General features: G+C 35.2%; 4 protein-coding genes across 5 annotated transcripts; 2 read left to right on the top strand and 2 right to left on the bottom strand.

The window, feature by feature from the left end:
- Positions 1-596: 596 nt before the first annotated feature.
- On the bottom strand, positions 597-1,362 carry LOC132117167 (heat shock protein beta-11-like). Its single transcript, XM_059526264.1, has one exon. The coding sequence runs from the start codon at positions 1,292-1,294 to the stop codon at positions 677-679; it is 618 nt and encodes a 205-aa protein (XP_059382247.1). The 5' UTR covers positions 1,295-1,362; the 3' UTR covers positions 597-676.
- Positions 1,363-2,572: 1,210 nt separating this feature from the next.
- Positions 2,573-4,321, top strand: atp5mea (ATP synthase membrane subunit ea). Its single transcript, XM_059526271.1, has 4 exons — positions 2,573-2,728; positions 3,379-3,433; positions 3,557-3,655; positions 4,207-4,321. The coding sequence occupies exons 1-4, from the start codon at positions 2,693-2,695 to the stop codon at positions 4,230-4,232; spliced, it is 216 nt and encodes a 71-aa protein (XP_059382254.1). The 5' UTR covers positions 2,573-2,692; the 3' UTR covers positions 4,233-4,321.
- A 2,243-nt stretch (positions 4,322-6,564) lies between these two features.
- Positions 6,565-14,548, bottom strand: LOC132117151 (rod cGMP-specific 3',5'-cyclic phosphodiesterase subunit beta-like). Of its 2 annotated transcripts, XM_059526247.1 has the most exons (23): positions 13,630-14,548; positions 12,420-12,572; positions 11,985-12,074; positions 11,759-11,899; positions 11,611-11,685; positions 11,241-11,305; positions 11,076-11,142; positions 10,925-10,972; positions 10,685-10,834; positions 10,432-10,575; positions 10,277-10,342; positions 9,850-9,996; positions 9,650-9,757; positions 9,134-9,243; positions 8,963-9,050; positions 8,787-8,887; positions 8,478-8,585; positions 8,326-8,389; positions 8,178-8,252; positions 7,989-8,072; positions 7,724-7,877; positions 6,892-6,982; positions 6,565-6,859 (listed from the first exon to the last, which is right to left on the bottom strand). In XM_059526247.1, exons 1-22 carry the CDS (start codon positions 14,098-14,100, stop codon positions 6,921-6,923), a joined length of 2,571 nt encoding a protein of 856 aa, XP_059382230.1. In that variant the 5' UTR covers positions 14,101-14,548; the 3' UTR covers positions 6,565-6,859; positions 6,892-6,920. The 2 variants fall into 2 exon arrangements, with proteins under 2 accessions (XP_059382230.1, XP_059382231.1); XM_059526248.1 differs by lacking the exons at positions 11,241-11,305; positions 11,759-11,899; positions 11,985-12,074; positions 12,420-12,572; positions 13,630-14,548.
- Positions 14,549-19,658: 5,110 nt separating this feature from the next.
- Positions 19,659-21,516, top strand: rbp4l (retinol binding protein 4, like). The gene is made up of 6 exons (XM_059526265.1): positions 19,659-19,811; positions 19,921-20,046; positions 20,154-20,290; positions 20,800-20,912; positions 20,999-21,211; positions 21,344-21,516. The coding sequence occupies exons 2-6, from the start codon at positions 19,930-19,932 to the stop codon at positions 21,352-21,354; spliced, it is 591 nt and encodes a 196-aa protein (XP_059382248.1). The 5' UTR covers positions 19,659-19,811; positions 19,921-19,929; the 3' UTR covers positions 21,355-21,516.
- The last annotated feature ends 4,323 nt before the right edge of the window (positions 21,517-25,839 follow it).

Here is a 25,839-nt window from a genome sequence, read left to right as displayed (position 1 = left end):
ATTGTTGTGACAGAAAAATAAAAAACTCATTAAGAAAAGGTATTTTAATGTACAAACCATTTTTTATTTTCTATTTTTTTTTTTCATTTTGTGTGGACGCAAAGTAGGGACACAGCTGAGCTTATATTTTAAATCTGTTTTGAAAAAAAAAACATTCATATGGATGAAATCCATATTATAGAGCTAATTTTTGATAATTCGTGATTTTTCACTCATAGAAAACAAAAAATTTGTGAATTTTTAAGATGCTTGCAATTATGTTTGCATACAACAATTTTGAAGAAATTCCTATTTTTTTTTATGCATGCAAAAATTCATAAGAAAATTGTAAAAACAAAAATAGGAGATTAATTTATTAAATTAATAAATAAATACAGCTACCAATTTAATAATATTTTGTGTAAATCTGACAAATTACATAAACATGGTAGCCATCCAGGAGTTTGCTTTTTGTCAAAAACTATAATAAAATTTAACAGTTAAACAAAAACAAATATTAAAATGAAATATCCGACTTCTCTTCTGAATCACAATACAATTAACAAAATGTTAATTCCACAAATCCCATAAAATGTAGGACCAATAATGATCTCTGACAAATTTTATTATTTTATATTTATGTTCCATAGAGTCATTTGTTCCATTGTGGGTTATATTGTATTCATAGAGGCAAAGCTCAAATATCTGTAGCGTCCGTCTCAGCTGCTTGGCTCTCAGGTTGAGGGCTCTGAGGAACAGGACTTTTCACAGCAGGAGTGTATGTAATGGGAATCACTCTCTCGTTGCTCACAGCATTGGCTTCTTTTGGCGCTTGTATCTGTAGTTGGCCATTATTTAAAGAGCAGGTCACCATTTCAGGATTCACACCTTCAGGAAGGTTAAACTCCTGTCTGAATTCTTGGCATCTGTACGAGAACGCTCCTTTCCCGTCATCTTGCTTCTTCTCTGTCTTGCCGCTCACCCGCAACTTCCTGCCCACTTGTTTGATGGACAGGTCCTCCGGAGTGAAATCCTTTGTATCTAGTGTCAGTGCATATTGGCTTCCTTCCTTTTGGAGCTGGAATGAGATGGGTTTGAACGTCGTCATGGGTGGAACATGGTCAATCTCGTCGAAAATCCTTTGGTGCAGGCGTTCCATGAACTCCAGGTTTTGCCTCATCTCCTGCATGTGTCTCATCATTTCTTTCTCAATCTGAAAGAACAGAGGTCTGGTCTCTGGCCACAGACTGCGCACTGGCCAGTGGAAGTCCATGAATGGGCTGAGGTGAGGCTGAAATGTGCTTGGGCAAAGCATCTTTGGTAGATTTTCAGTGCTGTGTTGAGCTGGTCGAGTTCTTCTGTGCTTCTGTCCCAGTGAACAAGACCTGAGGCTTTTATACGCTGCCCTGGAACATTCCAGTAACGCTCCACTATTAGCACTGGGGTGTGTGTCAGCCTGTTGAAGAGCTGCTATGACTGAGCACTTGCTGTCATGTTCCAAAACAAGTCAACTGTATTTTCCATCTGTTAAATACCAGAGATGTACATCATTGTTCTATTTCCAGTGACCACTCTGGCGCTCTAATGGGTCTGCATAACATTCTATTAAGGGAAGAGGCTAATGCGAGAGGATGATACAAGGTTTTCCTATAGCAACATAACAAATTAAAAAAAAAAAAAAAAATCATGGTTACAGTGAGAAATGGCCTATAGTTCAATGTCACATCAGAGCATATTTTGTGCGTCGGAACTTTCTTCATATTTTGTCGGCTGTGTTTAAATTTAACATAGAAGCATTCCAACACATTTTCTGATCCTGCAGGTTTCTGAAACTGACACATATGTTGGCAGTGTCTCTGGCCATGTCACCTCCTGAAATACATTCAAAAGAGGAACAAGTTTAAGGTTTTCAGGTAGAGAGAGACGTATCTGTGGATATATTAAAAAAAATATCATCACTGATATCAAATATATTTTTAGGAAGTATGATGGAATTTATCTTTAATAGCCTATAACCACAACCTGTCTTGTCTAAATTTCTCTGATTATAGTATTTACTTTAATGACAATAGCCTACATGATACATCGAAATGGAAATGGGCAGCTGGCAAAACTAATTTCTTTCTAAATCTAAATAGCCTAATCTACAACCTCTAACGAACTAACTAAATAAAAACTGACTGACTGTATCTGGAATAATTACAACTTACTTTAAAAGAAAATTTTAGTGAACTGGTTATTAAAGGGTGAATAATAATAGTAGTAGTAGTAGTAGTAGTAGTAGTAGTAGCCTAATAAAATAATAATAAATAAGATGTCACAGTGTAGAACTAAAATATTATTGTTGTTGTTCATGAGGATGATGAAGATAATGATAAACCTAACAAATAAATATATGAATGAATGAATGAATGAATGAATGAACGAATGAATGATCTATAGCCTATTAATTGAGAGACAGTATGGAATATTCAGCCTATAACGTTAAATAAAAAAACACATTTGTCAACAATAAGTGAACTGCTAAAATTGTTAGTTTTTTATTTATTTGTCATATTCAATTTTATTAGTAGCATTGTTTCTTTAAAAATAGTGAAATAAAGTCACAGAAGTTGATGGACGTGTGTGTACACTGTACCCTACTGACAGCAGGAAGAATCAAATCAGAGCAGATCGGAGAAAGACTTTCTCTCCAGAAGAGATCCGTTCAAACATGGTTCCTCCCGTTCAAGTCTCCCCGCTTATCAAGGTACAGCTTCTATTAGGAATATGCCTCTCAAACTGTGTTTTATATTCAGAAAAATGCTCTATACTTGTTAGTTTATATCAGCGACCTTCATTTATCCTCAGCAAACAGCTCGCTATACGTTGCTAGCGCTAATGTTTTAGCTTAGCGTAGCCGGTGTATGAGCTAATGGTGTTAGCCTGCTAGCCTGTCCACAGATCTGCAAGGTCAGTACGTCATGTGTAGCGTTACGTGTGCATAGAAAACAGCGAATGACCTGTCAAATGTGAATAAAGATTATTGACTAAACTTGTAACGTACATCGTAACGTGGTAGGGTGAATTTATAAAAGTATAACTAGTCCCTGTAGTCTTTAAATTAAAATGGTGATACACCGTGTATACTTACTACAGTAAGTGACATAAAAGCTGTATATTTGAAAACATTTTGTTTAAATATGGATTATATGAATTATTATATCACGTCCAGTACCCATTAAAAGAATGAGATTTGCATGCTGCTCAAAACGTTGACCTAACTGTATTTCCTCATACTGAATGTTTATTGTTAGTCATATGCAGTAAAGAAATAGATTAATAAAATAAGGGAGTTGCTTGTGAAGTCTTGACAAGCTCACAGTCAACAAACCTGCTGTTTTCTTTCTCTGATTTCAGACAGCAAGATGGTCAGCCTTGCTAATTGGATTAATTTATGGGAAGCAGAGATACGGTAAGTGTTTATGTACTTTTTACGTTGTAGTTTAAAACTTAATTTAATTCAGTTATATTTTGTATTGGGATGCCTTTTGTGCCTCTGTTAATTGCCTTTCTATGGTGACAATCTGCTCACTAGATTATCTGAAGCCCATTGCTGCTGAAGAAAGGAGGATTGAGGAGGAAGAGAAGAAACTCAGGGAAGAGCAAGAGCGTATTTACAAACAGCTTTCTGAAGGTCTGTAACCCCTATCTCTCTCTCTCTCTCTCTCTCTCTCTCTCTCTCTCTCTCTCTCTCTCTCTCTCTCTCTCTCTCTCAGTCTATGCAAATTATTCTACAATATAACAAGAATAAAATATAACAAAATGTATCAGATGATGTTGCAAAAACCCTGTTCCACCTGACCTTTGTGTCAAACTACGGACATTTTATATTAAACAATAGAGGGTAGATACAGTAATGTTCAAATGGCATCTGGCGAAAGAAATTAGTCCCTTTTTATTTTGTGATATATTAACAGCGTCTCATGATGTAGCAGATTTCTCCTATGTGAAGTCTAACTTTGGGTTTGAAGTTATTCAAGGAAGATATTCACTCAAACAATTTCAAAGAAGTGTTATTTTTGGAAAGGAATTTCTGGGGAACAGTTTACAATCTAGAGAAAGTTCTCAAGGTTCATAGTACACACATTTAGTAGTGATACAGGGTGTTACTTTACCACAAATATTTCAAAATGTGAAAATATATCACTACTATCTATTTTTTTATATTTTTTTATATCTCCACAGCAAACTCTGACACCATTCTGAAGTAAATCTCCATGATGTATCCATTCCAGCACCAAATGAAATGACTCACAATAAACCTTTTTTATTTTCAATAAAGACAGAAGGTAAAAATGTTCTTGTTTGTTTTCTTTTTCCTCAATGCCATTATTCAGGTAAATTAGATTATATGCATCAAGGGGATGTCTGCATACCTTTTCAGCAAGAAATTAACATTTTCATTTGATTGGATTATATTTATATGCTCTATGCACATGTGACAAACCAAGATCATTCTCCGAGCATGTGTTGTAGATTGTTTTGTCTTTTCTCTAATGCCGTGGTATAGAGGGAGGACGGTTGTATAACCCCACCATGGTTTAGCATAAATCCCAGGATTTAGGTCAAGCCAATACAGCACAAGTGCTGATTTTGCACAAACGCGTGGCAGCTACTTAGCTGTGGTGCTACACTTCATTAACTGTTTCAATAAGCAAGATAAATTTTGTTTCGCATCTCTGCTTTCCTTCGTTTGTACATGACCCTTTTTCAAAGTTTATCTAAAAACCCCAAACTGATATGACTTTTACAGAGACAAAAATACTGGAAGAACTCCTGTAAGAATATTGTCAGAGGATTTATTGGGAAATGGAATGTGTAGGGATGGTCAGATAACCTCTGCAGTCCTAGTTATCTAGGAAGGGAAGGGTGGAAACTGCTGATAGTTCTCATGGGATAAGAAGCTTTCTTATCGAGTGACTCATTGAACAGATATGTGAGGAGAATCAAATCCTTTGTAGTTTTGAAGAGTCCCAAATTAATATTGTTATTGCTTTAATACACTTTTTGAAAGAAGTCTCTTTTGCTCACAAAGGCTGCATTTATTTGATCAAAAATACAGTAAAAACTGTAATACTGTAAAATATTAGGGTTCCTTTTAATATATTTTAAACCCTAATTTATTACAGTGATGACAAAGCTGAATTTTCAGCATCATTACTCCAGTCTTCAGTGTTGCAATATCCTTCAGAAATCATTCTAAAATGCTGATTTGCTGCTCAAGAAACAATATTTATTATCAGCCTTTATGAACAGCTCTTAATATTTTTTTGAAACGCATTATTATTTTTTCTTTGAGAAATGGAATATATGAAACTTCACTTATTTGAAATAGTCCATCTAAATACTAAGAAACACACAAAGTCCATAAAAATATATGCTTTAATTGTCATGGTAACGAGCATACAGAAGTGATGCTTGACATGTTTACCAATTTAATTGCAATGACCCATATTTGATGCTGTTTTTTGATGGTTTGAGAGCATCTTTAATGATGAATCAAAATAAGCAAATATATGTCAAAAAAAGATTAATCTTTCTTTGCAAGTAGATCACATGAATTTGTGTCAAACTCAAAAAGTCTGTGCCCCCACTGTCAGATATGACACATTGATTTAAACATCAATTTTCTTTGCTAATGCCTGATCCTTCACTACTTAAAACTTTTATGATATGTGAAACAGAAGCGGCAGCTTTTGTATAATAAAAAGCTTGTAAAATTCATTAAGTGCACTAAAACACACCTTCGTAGTATTTACTAACACTATCGTACTTCATCAAATGTAAAAATAATTCAGTATATTCACATCACAACTGATGTTTTACGATGTTTCATAGACAACCATTGAAGGAGAGACTTAAGAAGAAAGTCAGGTGACAGGTCAGCTGAGAACTGATGAATGGTATCAAGGCCACTGGAATTAGTTTTCTCTTTGAACGCATGTCCCAGCAGCGGAGATACTGAGTAACGGGACATTGCTCAGTAAAACACAGCCATGACAGCACTTGATGTAAATAAGTATGAAGGATAATTGGGAGTTACCTGTCAACTTAAGTGAAGGAAAAAAAATAAACTATAAAAACAACAATAACTTTATTCCCAATCTTTCTACCTTCTGTCCACCACTGTACTCTGCCATCTAGCTTACCAGAAGCTATATTTTGTGGCGCACTAAAGTCTGCCTTCCCACATTTAGCAACCTGGGGTGTGTTTCCCAAAAGCATCATTAGCTAACTATGGTTGTTAATTCCAATTAACTGTATTAGTAATGACAGAACATGCAACCATAGTTGCTTTTGGGAAATGCACCCCTGAACGGTAACTTCCAGCTGTACATATAATGGCTTTTGTTTTTCGGTATTCAGTAAAAGGTGACGACAAATCAAACATTATTACAGTTACAATAAGTGAAAAATGTATCTTGCAGTTTCAACATACATACAGTATTTTATTGATTCCTTGATGGAACTTATCATGGACCTGCTTGATATTAAATAGAAACTGATCACCTGAGCAAATAAATTAAAACATATCCAGATCTGGACGATTGGATGGAAAAACTAATTATTAAAAAATAAAATTTTCCTGTATAAAATGTAGGCCTGCATTGTGATTAACTGAAACCGGTTACCATCCAATGAAATTGCTTAAACACTGACCCAAAGGAAACACAGTGGAACAGTAATACTAACTGTAGGCAAGATTCAATGGGTGTTTTGGTTAGCAAATGGTCTTGTGGCTTGGTGATAGCATAAAATGCATTGATAGCGTTTTCCCACTCACTCTCGATCAGATCCTTGCGGATCCTAAGGGTGAGATGGATCTCCCCCGTGTGACGTACTACTTAGAGGCTAGGTTGCATCTTGAGCTGCCTTGCCCTCTGCCTCTGTCTTTTCATCTAGCAGACGGAGCAGGTCTTGGACCCTGATCCTGATCCACCGTTGATGTTGGAATTTGCAACTGTAGAGAAACCGCACAGAAACAAACACATAGAATCCGAATTTAAGAAATGCATTATATCATACAATATATGGCTGACAGGATGTGGATGCTCTCTTATAATTGGCTATTCTAGTTCAGATCTGGGCTTTTTGATGGCCAATCAAGTTCTTTGTAGATTAATGAACTGCCTTTCAAATGTCTGGGGTCAATAGGTTTTCAAACTTTTATTCTGCTGGAAGGATAAAATAAAAATTGATCGATGTGACAGTAAAGTAATTTATAATGTTACAATAAAATCTGACTTAATGCTGTTCGTGTGAACGTTATAAAATTATCTATACAAATATTTTAAGCTAAGCTGTTTTCAACATTGATGATAAAAAAAATGTTTCTTGAACAGCAAATCAGCACATTTGAGTGGATTCTGAAAGATCATGTGACATTAAAGGCTGAAGTAATGGCTGCTGAAATTCTTTTTTTCTATCACAGAAATAAATGACATTTTAAAATAGAATTTTACTGTATTTTTGATTAAATACATTAAAAGCAGCCTTGGTGTGCATTAGAAGCTTTCAAAAACATAAAAAAACTTAACAACCCCAAACTTTTGATTAGTAGTTTATATCGATATGTTAGATGTCAACCTGAAAATTAGCTATACATTAGGGTCTGATTGTAGGTTCTTTTAAATTTAGTACAAATACAGTGAACAAAGGATATAGATGAATAAAAGCGTAAACAAAAGACTACAAATCAAACCATTTTTGGCAGCTGCTTCCTGTCTGGCCATAGCTGCCTCCTCCATAGCCTTTAGTTTTGCCTCATATTCCTCCTGCCTCTCTTTCCAATGCTTTCGGTTGTTCAGAATGCCATCATACATTGGCTGGATCTCGGGGTGAAAACGAGAGAATTCCTGTGGAAAACAAAGAGGGAACGGTTTCTAATTAATCTTGATGGCCAAAACATTCTCATTTTGTTTTTAACATTGATTTCTTGAAGCAGAAATTATGATTCATAAAGTTACCTTGTAAACAAAAGTACAGACAAAGTCGATAAAACCACACTGAAGCTTTGGCAGCTCTGCGGCTTTGTTCCTGTCCATCATGGGCTAGATTAAAAGACAGATACCACGGGAGCTTTTTAGATTATTCTCTTTTTCAAGATAGGCACTTTCCTAGCAGCCCAACCAGCAATATTAAATTCAGGCACTTACAATAGGTTGTTGCTCAAGAACAGTCCTCTCAAGATCACCCTGCTCCCAGAATTCAGCAGCCACAGAGAGGGCAACCTAGGATGGGAGAAATGACACTTAGTACATTGCTGAGAAACAAAAGAGTCATTCTTCATTTGGCATCTCTTACCTTGCTCTGAACCTCCCATGGTTTTGCGATAGCTGAGAGGTCACACGCTGTCATCATCATGGCCCTGGTCAATTATTAAAAGTATAAAAACATTTTTTTTAAGAGATGCGTTATGTTAAAATGCCATCGTCGTTATAAATGGACACACTTACATTACAATTTCTTTCCTTGTTGTTTCAAGAGACATGAAGTCCACCCATTTCTTCTGTTCTTCATACGTCTCAGAGAGATCGACAATTTTCTGGAACATCGTTCTCTTTCTTAGAGGTAGAATTAAGAAGTTGAAATCTTTTGTCTCATTTGAGCCTTACATTTAGTTTCCCTTCTATAAATGAACAGCCATGGTCACTATAAAACTGTCACTTTACAAAAAACAGCTAAATGATTCTTCTGTTTGAAACAACATAGTGACAAATAAAGAATGTATATTCATTATGATATGATATATCATAGAAACTCACTTAAAGTACAAGGCAAGATCAGTTGCAATGATGGCAATGTCAATGAGGTGGAAGACATGCTCTGTTTGTCTTCTGTTGAGGTTTTGAAAGATGTTTAACGACTAAGAAAAAAAAATTTGTTATGATCAAAAATTTAATTAACGTAAAGGCTTACATTCTGGATAGTTTCCTCATACCTCGTCGGCTAATAAGAATTTGCCAAATTCCAAGTGATGCCTCTCTAGAATGGAGGATCCATGCAGCTTGGCTAGAGGATTTTGGGACCTAATCACAAAATGTGATGATTATTATTAATAGAATCAATAATAGTACAAGTACTAGTAGAAATAGTAGAAGTATTTACTGACTTCACTTGGTAGAGATTATTTGTGCCTCTGTGGTCGATATCATGCAGGAACCCGGCAGTGATCATGGCCATAACCTCCAAATCCGTGTAATACCGCTTTAGTTTGCCTGTCTGACTCCATAAAAAATAAATAAAAGAAAATCATTCTCACTATGATTTTATCATTTTTAGTATGTGTATATAAAAAGTTTCATGAACAACAAAGATGCAAAAATCAGCTTGTTTGACACTGGATCAAACTAACTTGTTGGGAAACAATCCTTTCGTTTGAAATTCTGTTTTATACTTTACTTTTATACTTAAATCAAGAATAAACATTTAGTTTGGACCCTAAACACGTACATCTATAGCTTGAGCAGTACAGCATAATGCTAACACCAATATCATGCTTTGAACTCCCAGGGAATAAAATATACAGTATAAATTAAAAAATGCTTAAATAAAATAGAAGTGCTTCCAAATGAAATAATAATAATAATAATAATAATAATTGAAGGGAGAGCTGAGCAGGTCATACCGTTAGTAAAGTGAACATGGTTTGCCCGACATTGAAGCCATGGCGCCAGTTGTGGTAGGTGATTTTTCTGTAGCCTTTGCTGACCGAGTACATGAATCTCACCAAAACCTAATTAGAAGATAGCAGCCGATTTGATGGAATTTCATGATAGCTCATGACAAAAATCAGGTGCCTCCATCATTATAAACAAGCAAATTTACCTCCTGAGGGACCTGAAACTTTTTAACCACTCCAACTTCATAGTACATCTGGATCCCACATGTTACAAGATCCAATTCAGTGCAGTCAAAGTCTGAAAAATGGAATGCGTAGATCTCAAACTTTTTCGGGCCAGGCAGCTCTTTTTTCTGCATGAAAAATAATAAAACAAAAGTCAGCCAGCGCTCAACTTTTGGAGAACAAATCAATGCAGAAGAAAAAATATCATTTTTTAAAGAGCATTTAAAGAGCAATAACGAGCAGCAATAGCTGAAACACCATTACTTAAACATTCATTTATATAGACATATTTGAAAACATCTGTAATGTTTCTACTAATGGATTCCTATGACTGTCTTTATTTCTCTGATAAGTTAAGCATCAACCTGTGATTTCAAACATCTTTAATTAATAAGCTGTTCAGTGTACCAGAATCTCCAAAAGCTCTTCCTCCTCACAGTCTCTGGGCTCTCTGTCAAAATATTCTCTTGTTTTCTAGAATAGAAATACCAAAGAAAATGAAAATAATTAGTTATATAATAAAATAACAAAATAAAATGTGCAACTTAAAAGTGTAGTCTTACAAGGATGTTTTGAATCTCATCATCTCGACATTTGACATGGTATAGCACCATGTCCTGGGCAATGTCCTTCCTGTTCTCCAGCTTGTTCATTTTGTCATATGTGTCTGTGTTGAGGACCGACCAGCCCAGAAACTGTGTCAAAGCCTGTCAAGACAGCAAGGCATTATTCCCCAAGTCAACAAGTGATTGGTTTTTGTATTTATCTGTAAATGATCGTTCTCTTTAATGCTAGGAATCAATCTATCAGTTGTACCTCCATGAGTTGTTCATCATGGTCATCAAATGGTTTGCCATCCTTCCTGTTGTAGAAAGTTGCAACACCAACAATTTCTTCTTTTTTGTTGACAATTGGCAGGGACAGCACATTCTTGATGGTCCATCCACTGTCATCCAGAGCTTCCGTCTACAGAAACCCAAAGTGCTATTACTACAAGTCAAGGGAACCTCAACCATTAAACATGTTTTAGGCAGTAAAATAAATAAAAATAAATACCTGAAAGTTGAACATTTCATCAGCTGCTGCATTCATGATGTTGCAAATCTTGAATACACAACAGAAATCAATAAATGAATATGTAAATGCATACATAACATTTCAAAAATCAACCATACTTCATTCCCAAAGTAAAAAAGGAGTCACTTACAAATCCACTCTCTGCAACATATGTAGGTAATCCACTAACCAAAGCCCAATGATCTGCAGGGGGAGATCTGTGTAAAAGATAATTGTGATTTTATAATGCTATCTCTTATAATGCACACATTGGCTATAATACATTGGTTACTAGAAGAAAAATAGGAAAACTTACGGTATGACCTTGATGTCCTCTTTTCCGTGCAAAATATAATCAATTACTTTGTAGAAAATAATTTCCTAAGAAAAAGATACAAAAACTTGATTTAGATAAAGGTGTAGTCCCCACCCCCCCAAAAAAAAATATTCTACCAACATTTATCATTCCAAATCAATATAACTTTCATTCAGAAAAAAATAAATAGTCTAGCAAAAATACCCCAAGCTGCTCTCTTATATTTAACAATATAAGTGAATGGTGACCACAGATTTCACTGTTTGGAATATAAGCTCCAAACTGGGACACAAGAAAGTCAAATGGATTTGCAATGACATAAGAAATGTTAAAGCAATTTTGATTTTGGGGTAATTTGATCTGTGCTTACCCTTCCATCAGGAGTTACAGGGCCAGAATAAGGTGGCTGCTCTCCCATCAACACTGGCCAAATATCAAAGAACTCCTGCAAGAGAACAAAACCTCCGGGTCAGTCTTAGAGAGGGACATGACAGCCTCTAAATTAAGCATCGACGTACCTTTTCCTTGGTCATGTCCAGTAGGCCCACAGAGTACCTGTCACAGTTGAGATAGGCTCGTACAGTGTACAAAGCTTTGTGAAACTGTCGTTCAATGTCTGTGAGCTCTTCAAACACCTTGTTAGCTGACCACAGCAGCAGCTACACACGAGATATGACAAATGCATTTAAAATCGACCTTTTTCTATTCAGTTGTATAATTTTGTCACCTATTATGCAGACTTACCTGTCCTTTTCGTGTTTCGCAGTTATGAAGGTAGCTCAGATGAAAAATCTTCAGGTTAAGAGAGCCAACTTTCAGATACTTTAAAAAAAGCTTTAAGAGAAGAGACAAGTTTTAAGAAAATAACTTGATGCCATACCTTTATTGTCTCTTTAAATGCCAAGTATGTCTTTACTGTCCCATTTTAACATTTTATAAAAACATCTAACTCTTATTGTGAATACTTGTGTTGAAAACCAACACACTTAAAATAATTGGCAATTAAAATGTGCTCAAATAAGTTTTGAAATACTTTTACAGTTTATTTATTGTTTTCTTATTTTAAATCGAACTTTTAAAGCAAAAGAAGAGTTGTGCTTGTGCTATTTTACTGGTTTTGAGGCCAATGTAGACTGTATTAATAATAGTGGTGGACAGAAACAGCAAACAGACACTTACATCCTCATCTTCGTCTGTGAAATGGGGTCCAGTAGTCTTGTTGACTGCCATGATGACAGCTACAACATCCTTTCCATTCATGATGGGTGTGGCCAACATGTTACGTGTGGTGTATTCAGTTAGTTCATCAACGAATGAGCTGAAGTGACTGTCCTACAGTGAAAGCAGTGAAAGTCAGTTTTGTCACATACAGTATACACTTGTCCCTACACACTAGTCTTTTTATCACTTTATTAACAACTTATATTTGTTGTAGAGTCAGGCTGAAAGAAACAATTTATTAGTTTATTTCTTAATTTAGATACAAATTGTATTCTTTTGATGTTAAGCACAATATCTCATCACAGATTAAATACATGCGGTACATAAGAAAATAACTTTTAAAAGACATTTAAAAGACATATTTATAATTATGTTTTACCTGTAATTATTGCTAATGGAAAGATAACATATGGATATAATAAAGATGAAAAATAACTTTTTAGTAACACTTAACAAAAATGTCCTATTAGCTATCATTAATGCATTAACTAATATTTAGTCACAATGAGAAATACATTTGTTACTTTATTTATTAATCTGTTAGTTAATAAAAACTATGAACTGTAAGTTTGTGTTAGTGCAAGTCCATTAAATAATATTAACAGATACAACTTATGATTTTAATAATGCATTAGTGTAATAAGTGTAATAAATGCTTTACACTTATTTTTGGTTACACTTTATTTTATGGTGTCCTTGTTACAGTGTAATACTACATTTAAGTACTGAGTAATATTAAATAACTACATGCATTTACTTTATGGTTAGGACAAGGATGAGGGTTGGGTTTAGGGTTAGTTGCATGCAATTATGCATTATTTATTGTTTTTATTATAGTACATACATGCAACTTTTGTAACAAGGGCACCATAAAATTAAGTTACCATTTTTTATTGTTAGTTCATGTAAACTAACTATTTTACAAGTGATTAAACAAATAATCTTCTGTAATTCAACTACTGAGAGAAGATTTGGTCACTATGTAAATGCCACAGGTGAAATAATCCTTCATGTTGCACATGGATCATGGCATATTGAAATAAATGGATTATGTAAAGAGGATTTGCCAAGCCTTGAATATGATTATACCTGCAGTCTAATAATGCATAATAGTGTGACTAGTCTCTCTCATGATCTGTTTAAAAGATGTTTTAAAAGCAATGTGTACCTGTGTAACATCCTTCACATTGATGGGCTTTTTGGTTTGAGCCACATATCCTACTATACCAATGTCCAGAGGGAAGACGATCTCAGAGTCTGGAGGCACCACGCAGTCGTCGAGGACAGAATTTTCATTAACGTTGAAGAGACGAGTGGCCAGCTCAGCGATGCCATTTCTCTGTCGATACATGAACAGGCTACATCGATCGGCATGGATCAGAGCGCTGATCCGCTTCAGAATCTTAAAAATCACCTTCTCCATATTGATGTTCTCCTGCATGTCTGTAATGAGATCGTAGAATACTGCTCCCTCTTCTACCGAGCATATGTCCTTAAAACTGTCCATATCCACTTTAGACTCTGGTATTCGCATGATCGAGGCCACGGCACCAGGTTTGAGCTTTTTGTCAAAATAGCTCCTGGCAAAATCTGGATTTCCATCCAGGAACTTCTCCACGTCTTCCTTTTTGACACTCATCTTGGGATCGTCTGCCTCTGTCCCAGTACTGGCAGGTGATGGCCAAGGAATGAGAGTTCAAATGAGGTTTCAGGACAAAAACTGAATATTTACAGCAAATGATCCTCAAATAGTTGAGAAAACGAAGAATTGTGAGATGAGACGCCTGCCACGGCAGGGGCAACCCGTGTCCAATCGAACTTTCATCAGCAAGGTGTTTTCCTAATAGTGTTGAAGGTGAATCAGGATCTGCTCTAGTAAAACTGATCAGGTGACCTGTATCAAAGCCTGAGCCCGGAGCTGAAACTGAATAATGTCCTCCTCTGAATGCGCTCGGCGTCCTGGGAAAGAGAACTGTCTCTTAATGACAGTTTTATAGGAAAAGCTATACGATCATGAAGTATGTGAGTGCTAATGCACAATCATTTACTGTGTTCCTCTATGTCTCCTCTCCCAGAAGCCTGGCCTTTGCGCTACAAGCTCTTTAAGTTCTTATTAAAAACACACTCCTCATTACTAAGCCCTATTTAACCAGGCCACTAGCTGATTATCTCAGCACCAGTTGTCTTCTTACTCAATGTGACTGCAACCACGAGAGCAGTGAAAGGGGCTTTCCTAAAAAATGGAAAAGAACTAATATACGGTATATGTGAATATCAGTCATTAAATAGACCAAAGGATGACCAGAGATATTAACAGTGAATTAAATAAATTAAATTAAATGAAAAAGCTAAACTAAACTAAAATAATAAAATAAAACAGAAAATGCAAAAATAAAATGCTATAAAATGCACACATCTGTAACTATTCTTAAAAAGAGTCAACAACTCTGTATTTTATTACAATTATATTAAAAGTACATTACTGCCATTTTGTATAGCAGTAACATGGGTAACCTTAAAAGGCATTGGCAACTGGTAGACTGTGATGCATATGCCTTTATTCATATGTCAGTATTATGAACACTGCACACCAATATTCAGTATTATATCATTAGTGTGTGATATTTACAAACAGAGTACATTATAGTGGCATAAAAACTAACAGAAGAACTCTGAAAAAAAAAGAACTAAAATTAAATTAAAAAGTTATGCTGCTTGGTTGGAAACCTTGTTTCTGCTCCTGAGCTACACATTCTTGATCAAATTTTATATGTACATATAAAATATCAAAATAAAATGAAGTTGCATAATAAAACAAAACATTATTTATCAATTGTGTTAATAATTAATCAATCAGATTTCCGCATCAAGCTCAGTGTTTATCTGAAAGAGACTCTGTTTGATGCTGGATTTCAGGTACATTTGGTGCATTCTAACTACTCCTAATAAAAATGACTGAGGAATATGTGCCTACATGGAATAATTATAAAGAGTCTTATCATAAAATGCCTATAATCCTTTTGTTTAGGTAAAGTTTATTTCTATATAAAGGCCTCGTATCCATCTTAAGCAAAAGGTCATGAGGATAATCGGCATATTAATAGCTCCGTACGTGCACAAAACAATCAGAGCTTTTGCTGCTGAGGGAAAGTCCTGTGTGCATCTGTGAGTGTTGATCTCGATTCTTTTGGTAAACTCTGCTGTTTAGAAGCTGTACATGATTAATTGTCAAATGTATGCAGTTGTCAGTGAGTTGCCAATAGTGTCTGTGGAGTTGGGGTTCAGATGGAATAGGAATCAACTCCACCAGGGTGTGAACCTCAGCCTCTATATTAGCACATCCTTAACCAAACAGGATATCACCAACCATTGTATTGATAAGAATAACTCATTCCTATGCACAACTTTCAATAATGAGTTCACGTTTGTTTAAAGATTTACATGATAATATGTAAGACATTTTTATTATTTTCTATTCGTGAAGAATAAAAAATATTTTGTGGGTGACTTCTTGACCCACGAAAAAGCGGTAATCAGAATCAAAACCAGCCCTAGTGATTTTTTTGTTTTGTTGATTTTGTTTTGTTGCTACAATTCTTTTGTTACTGTGCCACCTAGTGATAGAAATGAGTCATTGTTCTGCACTCTCAGGTAAAAAAAAGCCATCAATGGAGCAGGTACCTTTTCAAAATACACATATATGTAGCATTAAGGTACAAATATTTACACTTTAAGTACTAAGATGTACCTTTAAGGTACCGATATGCACTGTGGTACCAAAACGATTAATCACGATTAACTGCATTCAAAAAAAAAGTTATATGTGGGTATGTACTTTATTAAGTATATATAAATTCACACAAATATTTTTAAACTATATACATGTGTGTGTTTATTTATATATACACAGTACACACACACACATAGTATGTAAACATAAACTTTTATTTTGATTGTGATTAGTCGCGATTCATCGTTTTGCAGCCCTATTATGCCGACTTTAGCTAGGGGTAAGTAAAATACAAACGTGAACCTTTTGATAAGGTTCCACTGAAGTGACAACTTTTGTACCTTTTTAGATAAGAGTGTGCTGATCAGTAAGATGCTACATATTAACCAAATGAAAATAAAAACAAATTAATTATCAAACTGTAAATAAAAGACCTCAAGGTTTTATATGATAATTCAAATGTTTTTTTGGAATAGTCTAAATGCTTTTGTCACTGCCTACAAAAACCACAAGGGTGCAGCAGACCACAGTTTCACTCATTTGTCTGAACTCATGTGAACTTATTGATCTCACTTGCAAATAATCTTGCAATTTGCACAGTTTGACTGAACTCAATTGATCTTGACTATTTTATACTGAAGGGGGGGGGATTTTGCAAAATTGACTGTGTTGGGGAGCTTTGTTCAAGAACACTATCCGGGCAGGCATTTAGAAATATTGCACATCTTACAATAAATAAATAAATAATAATAATAATAATAATAAATAAAAAATAATAGAACAGATTTTTCAGCAAAGTTGTGGCCAAGCTGATCATTTAAAGGTCTTACAAATTCATGCATCAAAAACATATGCTTTATATGGTTAAATACACATTCTTTGAACTGAGCATAAAACAATGGATGTGATTCCAGAAAACAAGCTCAATCTACTGCATCAGTCAATGGGAACATGTGCATGGTCAGCACTGGTGTATGAACTCATGCTAAGGAATGCCTTTGTTTGAATAGTTTCATAGGTTGGCCAAGAACAAACCTTGGGGCATGTGAGGGATTAGGATCAGGGTTTATGTGGTGAAGTCCACGTGAACGACAAACAAAACAAGAGGGCCATAGGTGCATTTCTGCTAGTGCTGAAGCTTAAGGAAACAGGTGGTGTGAAAATATCCACCGAGAAATAAATGTCTGTGAATAATTTTAATGAAAAAAGAGTGGTGTTTGCAATTAAATTAATATGACAATGCTTTTTGACAAAAAGTTTAACAAAGTTAGAGGCAACTGTTAAAGCTGAATAGTGCAAACACGTTCTAATACATTATAGTACAAAGGATACACAACCTAACAAAATAAAATGTTGTCATTATTTACTTAGCCTGTTGATTCAAACCTGAATGATTTTCTTTTTTCTGCAGGACACAAAACATGATATTTGGAAGAATAACTTGTCATTTTTATCCCAACAACATTTATTGGAGCCCAATTATTTCAATTGTATAGCCCAAAAAACCCAATGAGACATTTCTCAAAATATCTTCTTTTTTTCCCCACAGATTAAAAGAAAATCATAAAGTTTTGGGACAACATGAATGTGATTAAATTATCGCAGAATTATCATTCATTCATTCAACTTTTTTGCAGTTTTTAAACCCATTTAAAAGTAAATGCACTCCACTGCATAAGAATAACAACCTGGAATAGACTATAAAAAAATATTGGGTTTTCTTTGTCATCTGTTTACATGGTATATATAACTGAGAGCTTGAGAAGCTGTGGCTTAAAAAAGAATCGAAGGCGTTAAAAAAGAAGTGTACTAATCTCTGTGGAGTACACCCACAAATATATACTACTGAACGCTGCCTGGAGTGCCAAGAGAGGCCAGCCAGGTTATTCATATCTCATCTTCAGACACAGCTTAAATAAATGGATTGGGACTGGAACTATGGCAACACTGTTACTCAAGAGAGGAACTAATCATGCATTGTGTAATGGAATTTATCAAGCATACTGGCAACTGTATGGATACATATGATGTTGAATCACCCCACCTGAGAGCAAAGTTCTTTGAGGTCACAATAGCATTGAGCCAGGAGATCTCAGTACTGTAACGTGACATTACCCGTGGCCAACCAATCCTAATACTGCTAATTCAGCAAATGTTGGCCACTTATGTTACGGAAATATTCATGGAAACCATTCCCAAGAACAGCTCAGAAAAGTCTTATGGAGACAATCCGGAACAAGTCAGCTCAAAGTAGATACAAATGTTCATCAATCATGTTGGACAATAAATGTAATCTTTAACATTATATGTCTGGCTGAGTATCTAAAAAACAGACCTAGACAGTTAACAGTGATTCCTGAATTAAATCTCCAAACAAAACTACGATGTAATGGTTATTAAACTCTTAATTACCTAAACCTAAAAGAGCTACTAAAAAACAGGCATATCTGATACTGACTGAATTGCATATATATAACTTATTAAATGAATGAATAAATGAATTTTAAAAATCCTGATTTATATCATAGATAATTATTATTATTAATAATAAAATATTTATTTGAAATATGGAGTTGAATAATGAGGTAGACCAGGAGGCTGTACAACACCATAATTAATACATTTGGAATAGATCATGCAATTTTGTACATTGCTTTTATGTAATGACATCACAGGGTAAAGAAATATTTTATTATCTAGATTTTCATTGCATAATTACTATTCCTGCTTTACATAGCGCACAAATACTGTGGTATTATAAACAAGGCTCCTCTTAAAACCTTATGAATGTGTAATTGATGTGATCACAACACAAAAAACTACTACAAAGAGTATTTCATAATAGATTCTTATAATGAATAAAGCTGCTTCCAAAATCACGTCCATCTCATTAAAACAACACAAAGCCTCTAAAATCCTATTGTCATCAAGATAAAACTGGAACATGCACACTCCTCACTGAAATCGAAAATCACAATCATCCCAACACAACAATTTGTCTTGTCTTGTTGCTTTCAAATTATTAAACACTTAGTACATCTTGCATTAGCTAAAGCTTGTTCATCTTTGGAAAAACATCTGTTTTTCAGTTTACTTGAGTGGTGTTACATTTAAGTCACTAAATTATATCTAAATGAATCCTCTAGATCTGACATCTATAGGTTTCTCTTATAGTAGATAGTATTGTAACATAATAAACATTAACATACAGGACATAAAATATCTAGATTTTAATTTAGATATGCAAAATAATTTCAAATTAGTTTCTAAATTTCAATTTTCTTTTTCCAAAAAAAATTCCAGATTCTTTTGATTCACAGTTAAAGTCTCACTACACTCATTATAGTTGCATAAAGCTTTAATTGTTTTTTGGCGAGCATGGGAGGGTTCAACTGAGAAGCCAGATTACAGTGAGGATTTCTACAACCGGATTAACCATAGATTTAAGAACCTTATTTAGTCACAAGAAGTGAAAATAATCAATAAGCCTGTCTGTAGAGTTGGTATAAAAGCGCCTTTACTCAGTGTAGACGACACAGCCTTGTGGAGAACCACAAAGAGAGATCCTACACCACTGAATCCTTCCTTTTGTTCACTCCAAACAACAACAAAACAAACAGGTAAGATTTAGTGTTTTCTGTAGGCCCTTAGGGCTACGAGGTTAACTAAACTGCAGTTTATACTGCAATGAAAAAATTATCTGATTAGCACCTTTGGGTTCCTTCTCAGTTGCGCAGAATGGAATATTACAAGTTTGCCCTGCTTGTGGTTTTCCTGTCCTACATTGAGCGCTGCTGGTCTTCCTCCTGCGTTGTGGACAGCTTTACAGTCAAGGACGACTTTGACCCCAAGAGAGTATGTAGTGTGCAGATTAATGATTTGAGAAAAAAAAAAGTTAGCACATTTGCAATCTTAATATAAAACAGACAGGCTGACCTATCCTGGTGTGTTGTATCTTGTAGTATGCAGGCAAATGGTACGCTCAGCAGAAGAAAGACCCAGAGGGACTCTTCCTCCAGGACAACATCTCTGCCGAATACACCATTGATGATGACGGCACCATGACTGCCTCTTCCAAGGGCCGTGTAACTCTTTTCGGGTTAGTGATGAGTCTAAAAAATTAGTGTAAAAATGAAGCATTCAATGACATTTGATTCAGAAAGCTTAATAAACTTAAATAATAACATTAACATTAAATAAGATTGCGATGACATCACATGTTAATGCTATTTCTGCTAATTCACGCTAACAGAGAATGTTCTCTGAATTTTAGAGATTTAGATGAATTTTAGTCAATAAATATTTTTTTTAATAACATTAATAGAATGTTCCTTCAAAGTTATCTGGTCTTTAGTAATGTTCTCAAAAGGTTAGCACATAAACATTAGTTATACTTATGGAATGTATCTTTGTGTTAGATGGATGATATTTGGATAATGTTTCCAAAATAATAAAATGGAATTTAATGTTGTCTTTAACATACAGATAACAAAGAAATATGTTCTTCAAACATAAAAAAATGGGACATTTTGATTGCTCTGAGAAGATAAAGCAAGTTTGAAAACAATGACATCACATGCTAATGCTAATCCTGCTAACTCTTTACAGATTCTGGGTTGTGTGTGCTGACATGGCTGCCCAGTACAGTGTTCCTGACCCAAGCAATCCTGGCAAGATGTTCATGAACTATCAGGGCTTGGCTAGCTATCTGTCCAGTGGAGGTCAGGAGACACTTATGTGCCCATTATCACATCTGTGCCCATTACTGTCACATGAATCATTTGACTTATGTTTATTCTTCATAAAGGTGACAACTACTGGGTCATTGACACAGACTACGACAATTATGCTATCACCTACGCTTGCCGCACTCTGAAGGATGATGGCACATGCGAGGATGGCTATGCCTTGGTCTTCTCACGTAACCCCCGTGGCCTGCCTCCTGCAATCCAGCGAATCGTCCGCCAGAAACAAGACGAGATCTGCATGGCTGGACAGTTCCAGCCCGTCCTGCAGTCTGGTAAGTCCACTGACAGAAGTCAGGCTTTCAATTTAGCTGCAATACAACAAAAGTAGTCAATCATGCACATAAAGATGGAGTTTGAATTTGAATTTGATTTGTCTGTCTAATCTGATTTTTCACATTTCGCAGGGGCTTGCTAAACTGTTAGAGGAAACGAAGAGCATGCTGGCATAAGAAGTGGCATCCAGGGTCATTCCATTTCAGTGCTTCAGAGATGCATATGGGCAGATCATTGAACTTCTTATCTCAAGGGAACCTTGAACTGTGTCAAGTGTTGTGACAATAAATATTTTTAAACAAAACTTACATTTGGACATTTTTATGGAATTTACAGGGGTGGGTGGTTGTGCATTGTTTTGCATATCATTGACATCATCAGTATGATGATTCACTGACCAGAAGTCTCATTAAGGATGTTTCTGAATATTATTTGAAATTTTAAATACATTTGAATGGATACACAAATGAATGTCCCATTTGTGTACAAACTGAAAGGGATATATTATACTCCATACAAGGACGTTGCTCGTGGGGTGAAAGGTGGTATGATTATAGGGGCCCACGGCTGAGATTATTCCACAGTCAAACCAAAAATTATTCAGACACCAGATATAATTTTTGATATATATATTTTTTTTACCAGTGATGGAGGGCACTATACTTTATTTATGTATTGAGTATAGCAAAAAAAAGTAATTGTGACATATAATTCCCAAAAGTTCTTCATACAGTCTACCAGTAAAATTGATTAAAAAAAAAATGGGACCAAAAAGTATTCAGACATTTTGACCTGATCAAGTGTTTTTTCTTTAATTGCTAATTCAACCTTTTTACACCACAAAGTATCAACAAAGTGGTCAACAAAGTATTGATAGTTGTGTAAATATTTTCATACTAACAGTTGTCTGAATGTTTGGTTGATTGTAATCCATTACACACCTTATATATATATTATAATACGCATATTTCAAACTAATGGAACTCAAACGACATTGATTAATTACATTTATTAGAATTAAGTGTAATTAAAATCATACCAGTCAATAGTCAGATGTGTCTTCTTGAAGAACATTTCCATTTTCCATTTCTAAAAATGCCCAATTATAAGATAATCAAACCTGAAGATTTTCAAAGTGATATCATATAAATTAAATAACATGGTCTTTCAATAGATAAAAGGCATAATGTTTTCAATGTTAATCGAGCAGTAACGCACAGTTAATTCACATAAGCATCGTAACAACCTTAAAACATGCAAAGAAAAAAAGGTGGCCTTAGTAAGTAAAGTATGCACTTATCCAGTTCAATATTATGTTGGGTCATCTGAGGTCTTGCCAATTTAACAATAGGTTAATACCTTTTGAAAACTGTTCTTGTTACGACTGCTGATAAGTATTCTCATGCCAGCTGGTGTCTTGGAGAAAGAACAGATTGTCTGTCCTGAGCCAAGCCTCCGCTGGAGAAAGTCAGGGTTAAATGACATAAGGGGCTTTTTAAAGCCTGACAATGTAAGTAAACAAGATGTAGAAAATTCTAGACTCTAGACTGGAAGTCTGGCACAGTTTTCTGAACTTGTACTACTAAATAATACTTACAATTAAAAAATTAGATTTAAATAAAATCAAAATGTTAACATTTTAAAAACATGGCTCCCTGTTTTGGTTATTTATCCCCTGCATCATCATGAAGCAGTTTCTTTGAAACTTACTGTAAAATATATAACAAATTAACAAACATTATTGAAATATTTTATTTAAAATTTTAATGCCTAATTTATGGTCTGTCACACAAAGCAGTCAAATGACATCAAGGACTATATTCCATTACATAGCCTAATAATATACATTATTATATAATAAAGATAGTTATAAAGAATTTGATACTTTTTCAAAAATGTATATTTAATTAAATTTTGATCAACAACAAAAAAAAACAGCATTTTCTAAACACTATCTTAGGAAAGCATAACTGAAGTCATGGAAGTTCACTTAAGTGGCGACATGTAGTGCGTTTTTAGAACATTGTGATAAAAGCAATGAGTAGTCATGTGATACTGTAATACCCAACCCCTCACGAACATTAACAAAGTGACAGAATGTCAGCAAATATATTAACATATTGACCTGAAAAGATTAACTTGGGCTTATGCTTAGTTTGCTGTGGAGAAACAATGTTGTGATGTGATGAGACTTATATCAATAAAAAAAGAACAAAGCAGCTAATCAAACACTGAATATCCTTTGACGGAACATGTATGTAATCTAGTACGCTGCCTCACATAATCATGCAGTCGCATAAGATGTCCTAATTAACCAGATGTTCCAATGAAGAATCTGAGCTTATTTAAAGATTTCTGTAAACCTGTTAGTTTTCTGTTGTAGAACTGATGAGTAAAAGATTTTTACACGCACACCTCATTGGAATAACAAATGTTGCACTACACTGAAATATAGCTTCACAAATACATGTCATTTGCTGCATCATCACTGCTAAAAGTGACCATTTTCAAACAGGTTTCCTCAAACACTCCCATCTTCCCTTGGTCAGCCAAACAGGTAGCCACGCCCCAATCTCACACCACTGTCTGAGCTGTTGCCAGGCAGATTGGATGCTCAAGAAAACAGACCAATGTTTTGACAGCAACACAAAGCCTCAGGCACAAACAGTCTTACACTTTTATGGAGAAAAAATTACATTTTTTTATTTAATTTTTTGGGCTAATTAAAAGAAAGCATTTCAACAATACAAACAACAACACACTAAACATTTAAACATATACAGTACAGACCATGGCTGGACTGGCCATTGGGCATACCGGGCATTTGCCCGGTGGGCCAGCGTGCTTTTTGGGCCGATATCTCATACTCATACTTTTTTTTTTTTTTTTTTTTTTTAAACGGCCCATAAAATTTGTACATCGGCGGCCCATTCGTTTTGTTTTGTTTTGCTTAATTGGCGGCGCTGGGTTTGTGCCGGTGTAATGCATTGGTCAAAGTCAGTGTTAATTTTTTTTTCTGACAGACCAGCCCATGAAACACGTAGATCAGCGGCCCAGTGGCTCTTTTCTTGATTGACACTGGGCTGGCCCAATCACAACTTTAAACGAGTGAGCGAGCGGCAGCAGTGTCAGTGTGTATCTGTAAAAAAAGATGGAGAAGAAACGCAAGGAATGTGCAGATAAATAGCGTGAAAAAATAGAACCAGGCCCTTAAAGCAGACATTGTAAACTGTGTCAAAATATATGTTTTCTGACCTTCATCAGCTCCTGTGGCAGATGATGATAGTGAGGACGGAGGATCAGGAGAGAGATGAGAAAGTGTAGAGCCTGCGGTAAGCATAACTACTTCAAAACACTTAGGCCATGTCATGAGTGTAGATTATTTCCACATCTGCATAGTTGACGATTACCGCAATTCACTAGAAATGTAATAAGAGGTGTTTGTAAACCATGTTTTCCGCCAAAATAAAAGCTTGATGCAGTTTGCATCAAAATAAAAGATCATGTGCTTAACTCTTTCAAGTATAGAAATTGGTACAACTAATTAAGAAAGTTTCCTTTATTTTTTTGTGCATTTGTTTTACAAAATATGGCTATTACTGTCATTGGATTAATATTATAACTATTATTATGTATAGGTGTAATGTAAATAGACACTGTAACTAAAAGAGGTTTGAATTTTTCTTTGTTTAATTTGCACACTGAATATGGGTTGGAGCTTTTAATTTTGAACTCTCAAAGTGCACCAGATTAATGAATTTAACATTAAAATGCACAAAATTTTCTCACGCGGGGGCATGCCCCCGAACCCTCCTAGAAGGACCGAGGACACACCACCATAGTTTTAATAAAAATCCTGTAAGAAACACTGGTATTGCTATGCCAGAGCCACTTATAGCTTGTTTCAGGATTCACCGCTGTGGAGTATAGTTCAACTGTATTAATAAATATAAAATTTTGACTTATTTCATCTGTTAACTCTCACTCGTTCCTATACTCACTCATTACATGGCATTAGTGGTTTTAATGAATAGGAGTTGTTATGCATATAATTAAGGGCGTGCAAAGATGGGTGGTGTTTATGATCATATAGTGGGCCGGTCTGGGCAAAAATGCCCGGGCCGATTTTTTGTCCCAGTCCAGCCCTGTTACAGACCAAAAGTTTGGACACACCTTCTCATTCAAAGAGTTTTCTTTATTTTCATGACTATGAAAATTGTAGATTCACACTGAAGGCATCAAAACTATGAATTAACACATGTGGAATTATATATGGAATTATATACATAACAAAAAAGTGTGAAACAACTGAAAATATGTCATATTCTAGGTTCTTCAAAGTAGCCACCTTTTGATTTGATTACTGCTTTGCACACTCTTGGCATTCTCTTGATGAGCTTCAAGAGGTAGTCACCTGAAATGGTCTTCCAACAGTCTTGAAGGAGTTCCCCGAGAGATGCTTAGCACTTGTTGGCCCTTTTGCCTTCAGTCTGCGGTCCAGCTCACCCCAAACCATCTCGATTGGGTTCAGGTCCGGTGACTGTGGAGGCCAGGTCATCTGGCGCAGCACCCCATCACTCTCCTTCTTGGTCAAATAGCCCTTGATGCCTTCAGTGTGACTCTACAA

The sequence above is a fragment of the Carassius carassius genome, chromosome 36 (assembly GCF_963082965.1).
Source record: "Carassius carassius chromosome 36, fCarCar2.1, whole genome shotgun sequence".
Classification (NCBI taxonomy): domain Eukaryota; kingdom Metazoa; phylum Chordata; class Actinopteri; order Cypriniformes; family Cyprinidae; genus Carassius; species Carassius carassius.
The sequence above is the reverse complement of the archived record's forward strand: the minus strand, read 5'-3'. Positions and strand labels throughout refer to the sequence as shown.

What these genes read in the sequence shown, in the direction of transcription:
- LOC132117151 (XM_059526247.1), bottom strand. Translation starts at nt 14,100, where the DNA reads ATGAGTGTCAAAAAGGAAGACGTGGAGAAGTTCCTGGATGGAAATCCA. An exon ending in CTGTAACTCCTGATGGAAGG is followed by an intron (nt 11,306 to 11,610) that starts GTAAGCACAGAT and finishes TCTTTTTCTTAG; the next exon opens with GAAATTATTTTCTACAAAGT. An exon ending in TCTGTACTTTTGTTTACAAG is followed by an intron (nt 7,878 to 7,988) that starts GTAACTTTATGA and finishes TGTTTTCCACAG; the next exon opens with GAATTCTCTCGTTTTCACCC.
- rbp4l (XM_059526265.1), top strand. Translation starts at nt 19,930, where the DNA reads ATGGAATATTACAAGTTTGCCCTGCTTGTGGTTTTCCTGTCCTACATT. An exon ending in GGCCGTGTAACTCTTTTCGG is followed by an intron (nt 20,291 to 20,799) that starts GTTAGTGATGAG and finishes AACTCTTTACAG; the next exon opens with ATTCTGGGTTGTGTGTGCTG. An exon ending in TAGCTATCTGTCCAGTGGAG is followed by an intron (nt 20,913 to 20,998) that starts GTCAGGAGACAC and finishes TTCTTCATAAAG; the next exon opens with GTGACAACTACTGGGTCATT.
- LOC132117167 (XM_059526264.1), bottom strand. Translation starts at nt 1,294, where the DNA reads ATGCTTTGCCCAAGCACATTTCAGCCTCACCTCAGCCCATTCATGGAC.
- atp5mea (XM_059526271.1), top strand. Translation starts at nt 2,693, where the DNA reads ATGGTTCCTCCCGTTCAAGTCTCCCCGCTTATCAAG. An exon ending in TTATGGGAAGCAGAGATACG is followed by an intron (nt 3,434 to 3,556) that starts GTAAGTGTTTAT and finishes TCTGCTCACTAG; the next exon opens with ATTATCTGAAGCCCATTGCT. An exon ending in TTACAAACAGCTTTCTGAAG is followed by an intron (nt 3,656 to 4,206) that starts GTCTGTAACCCC and finishes ATATCTCCACAG; the next exon opens with CAAACTCTGACACCATTCTG.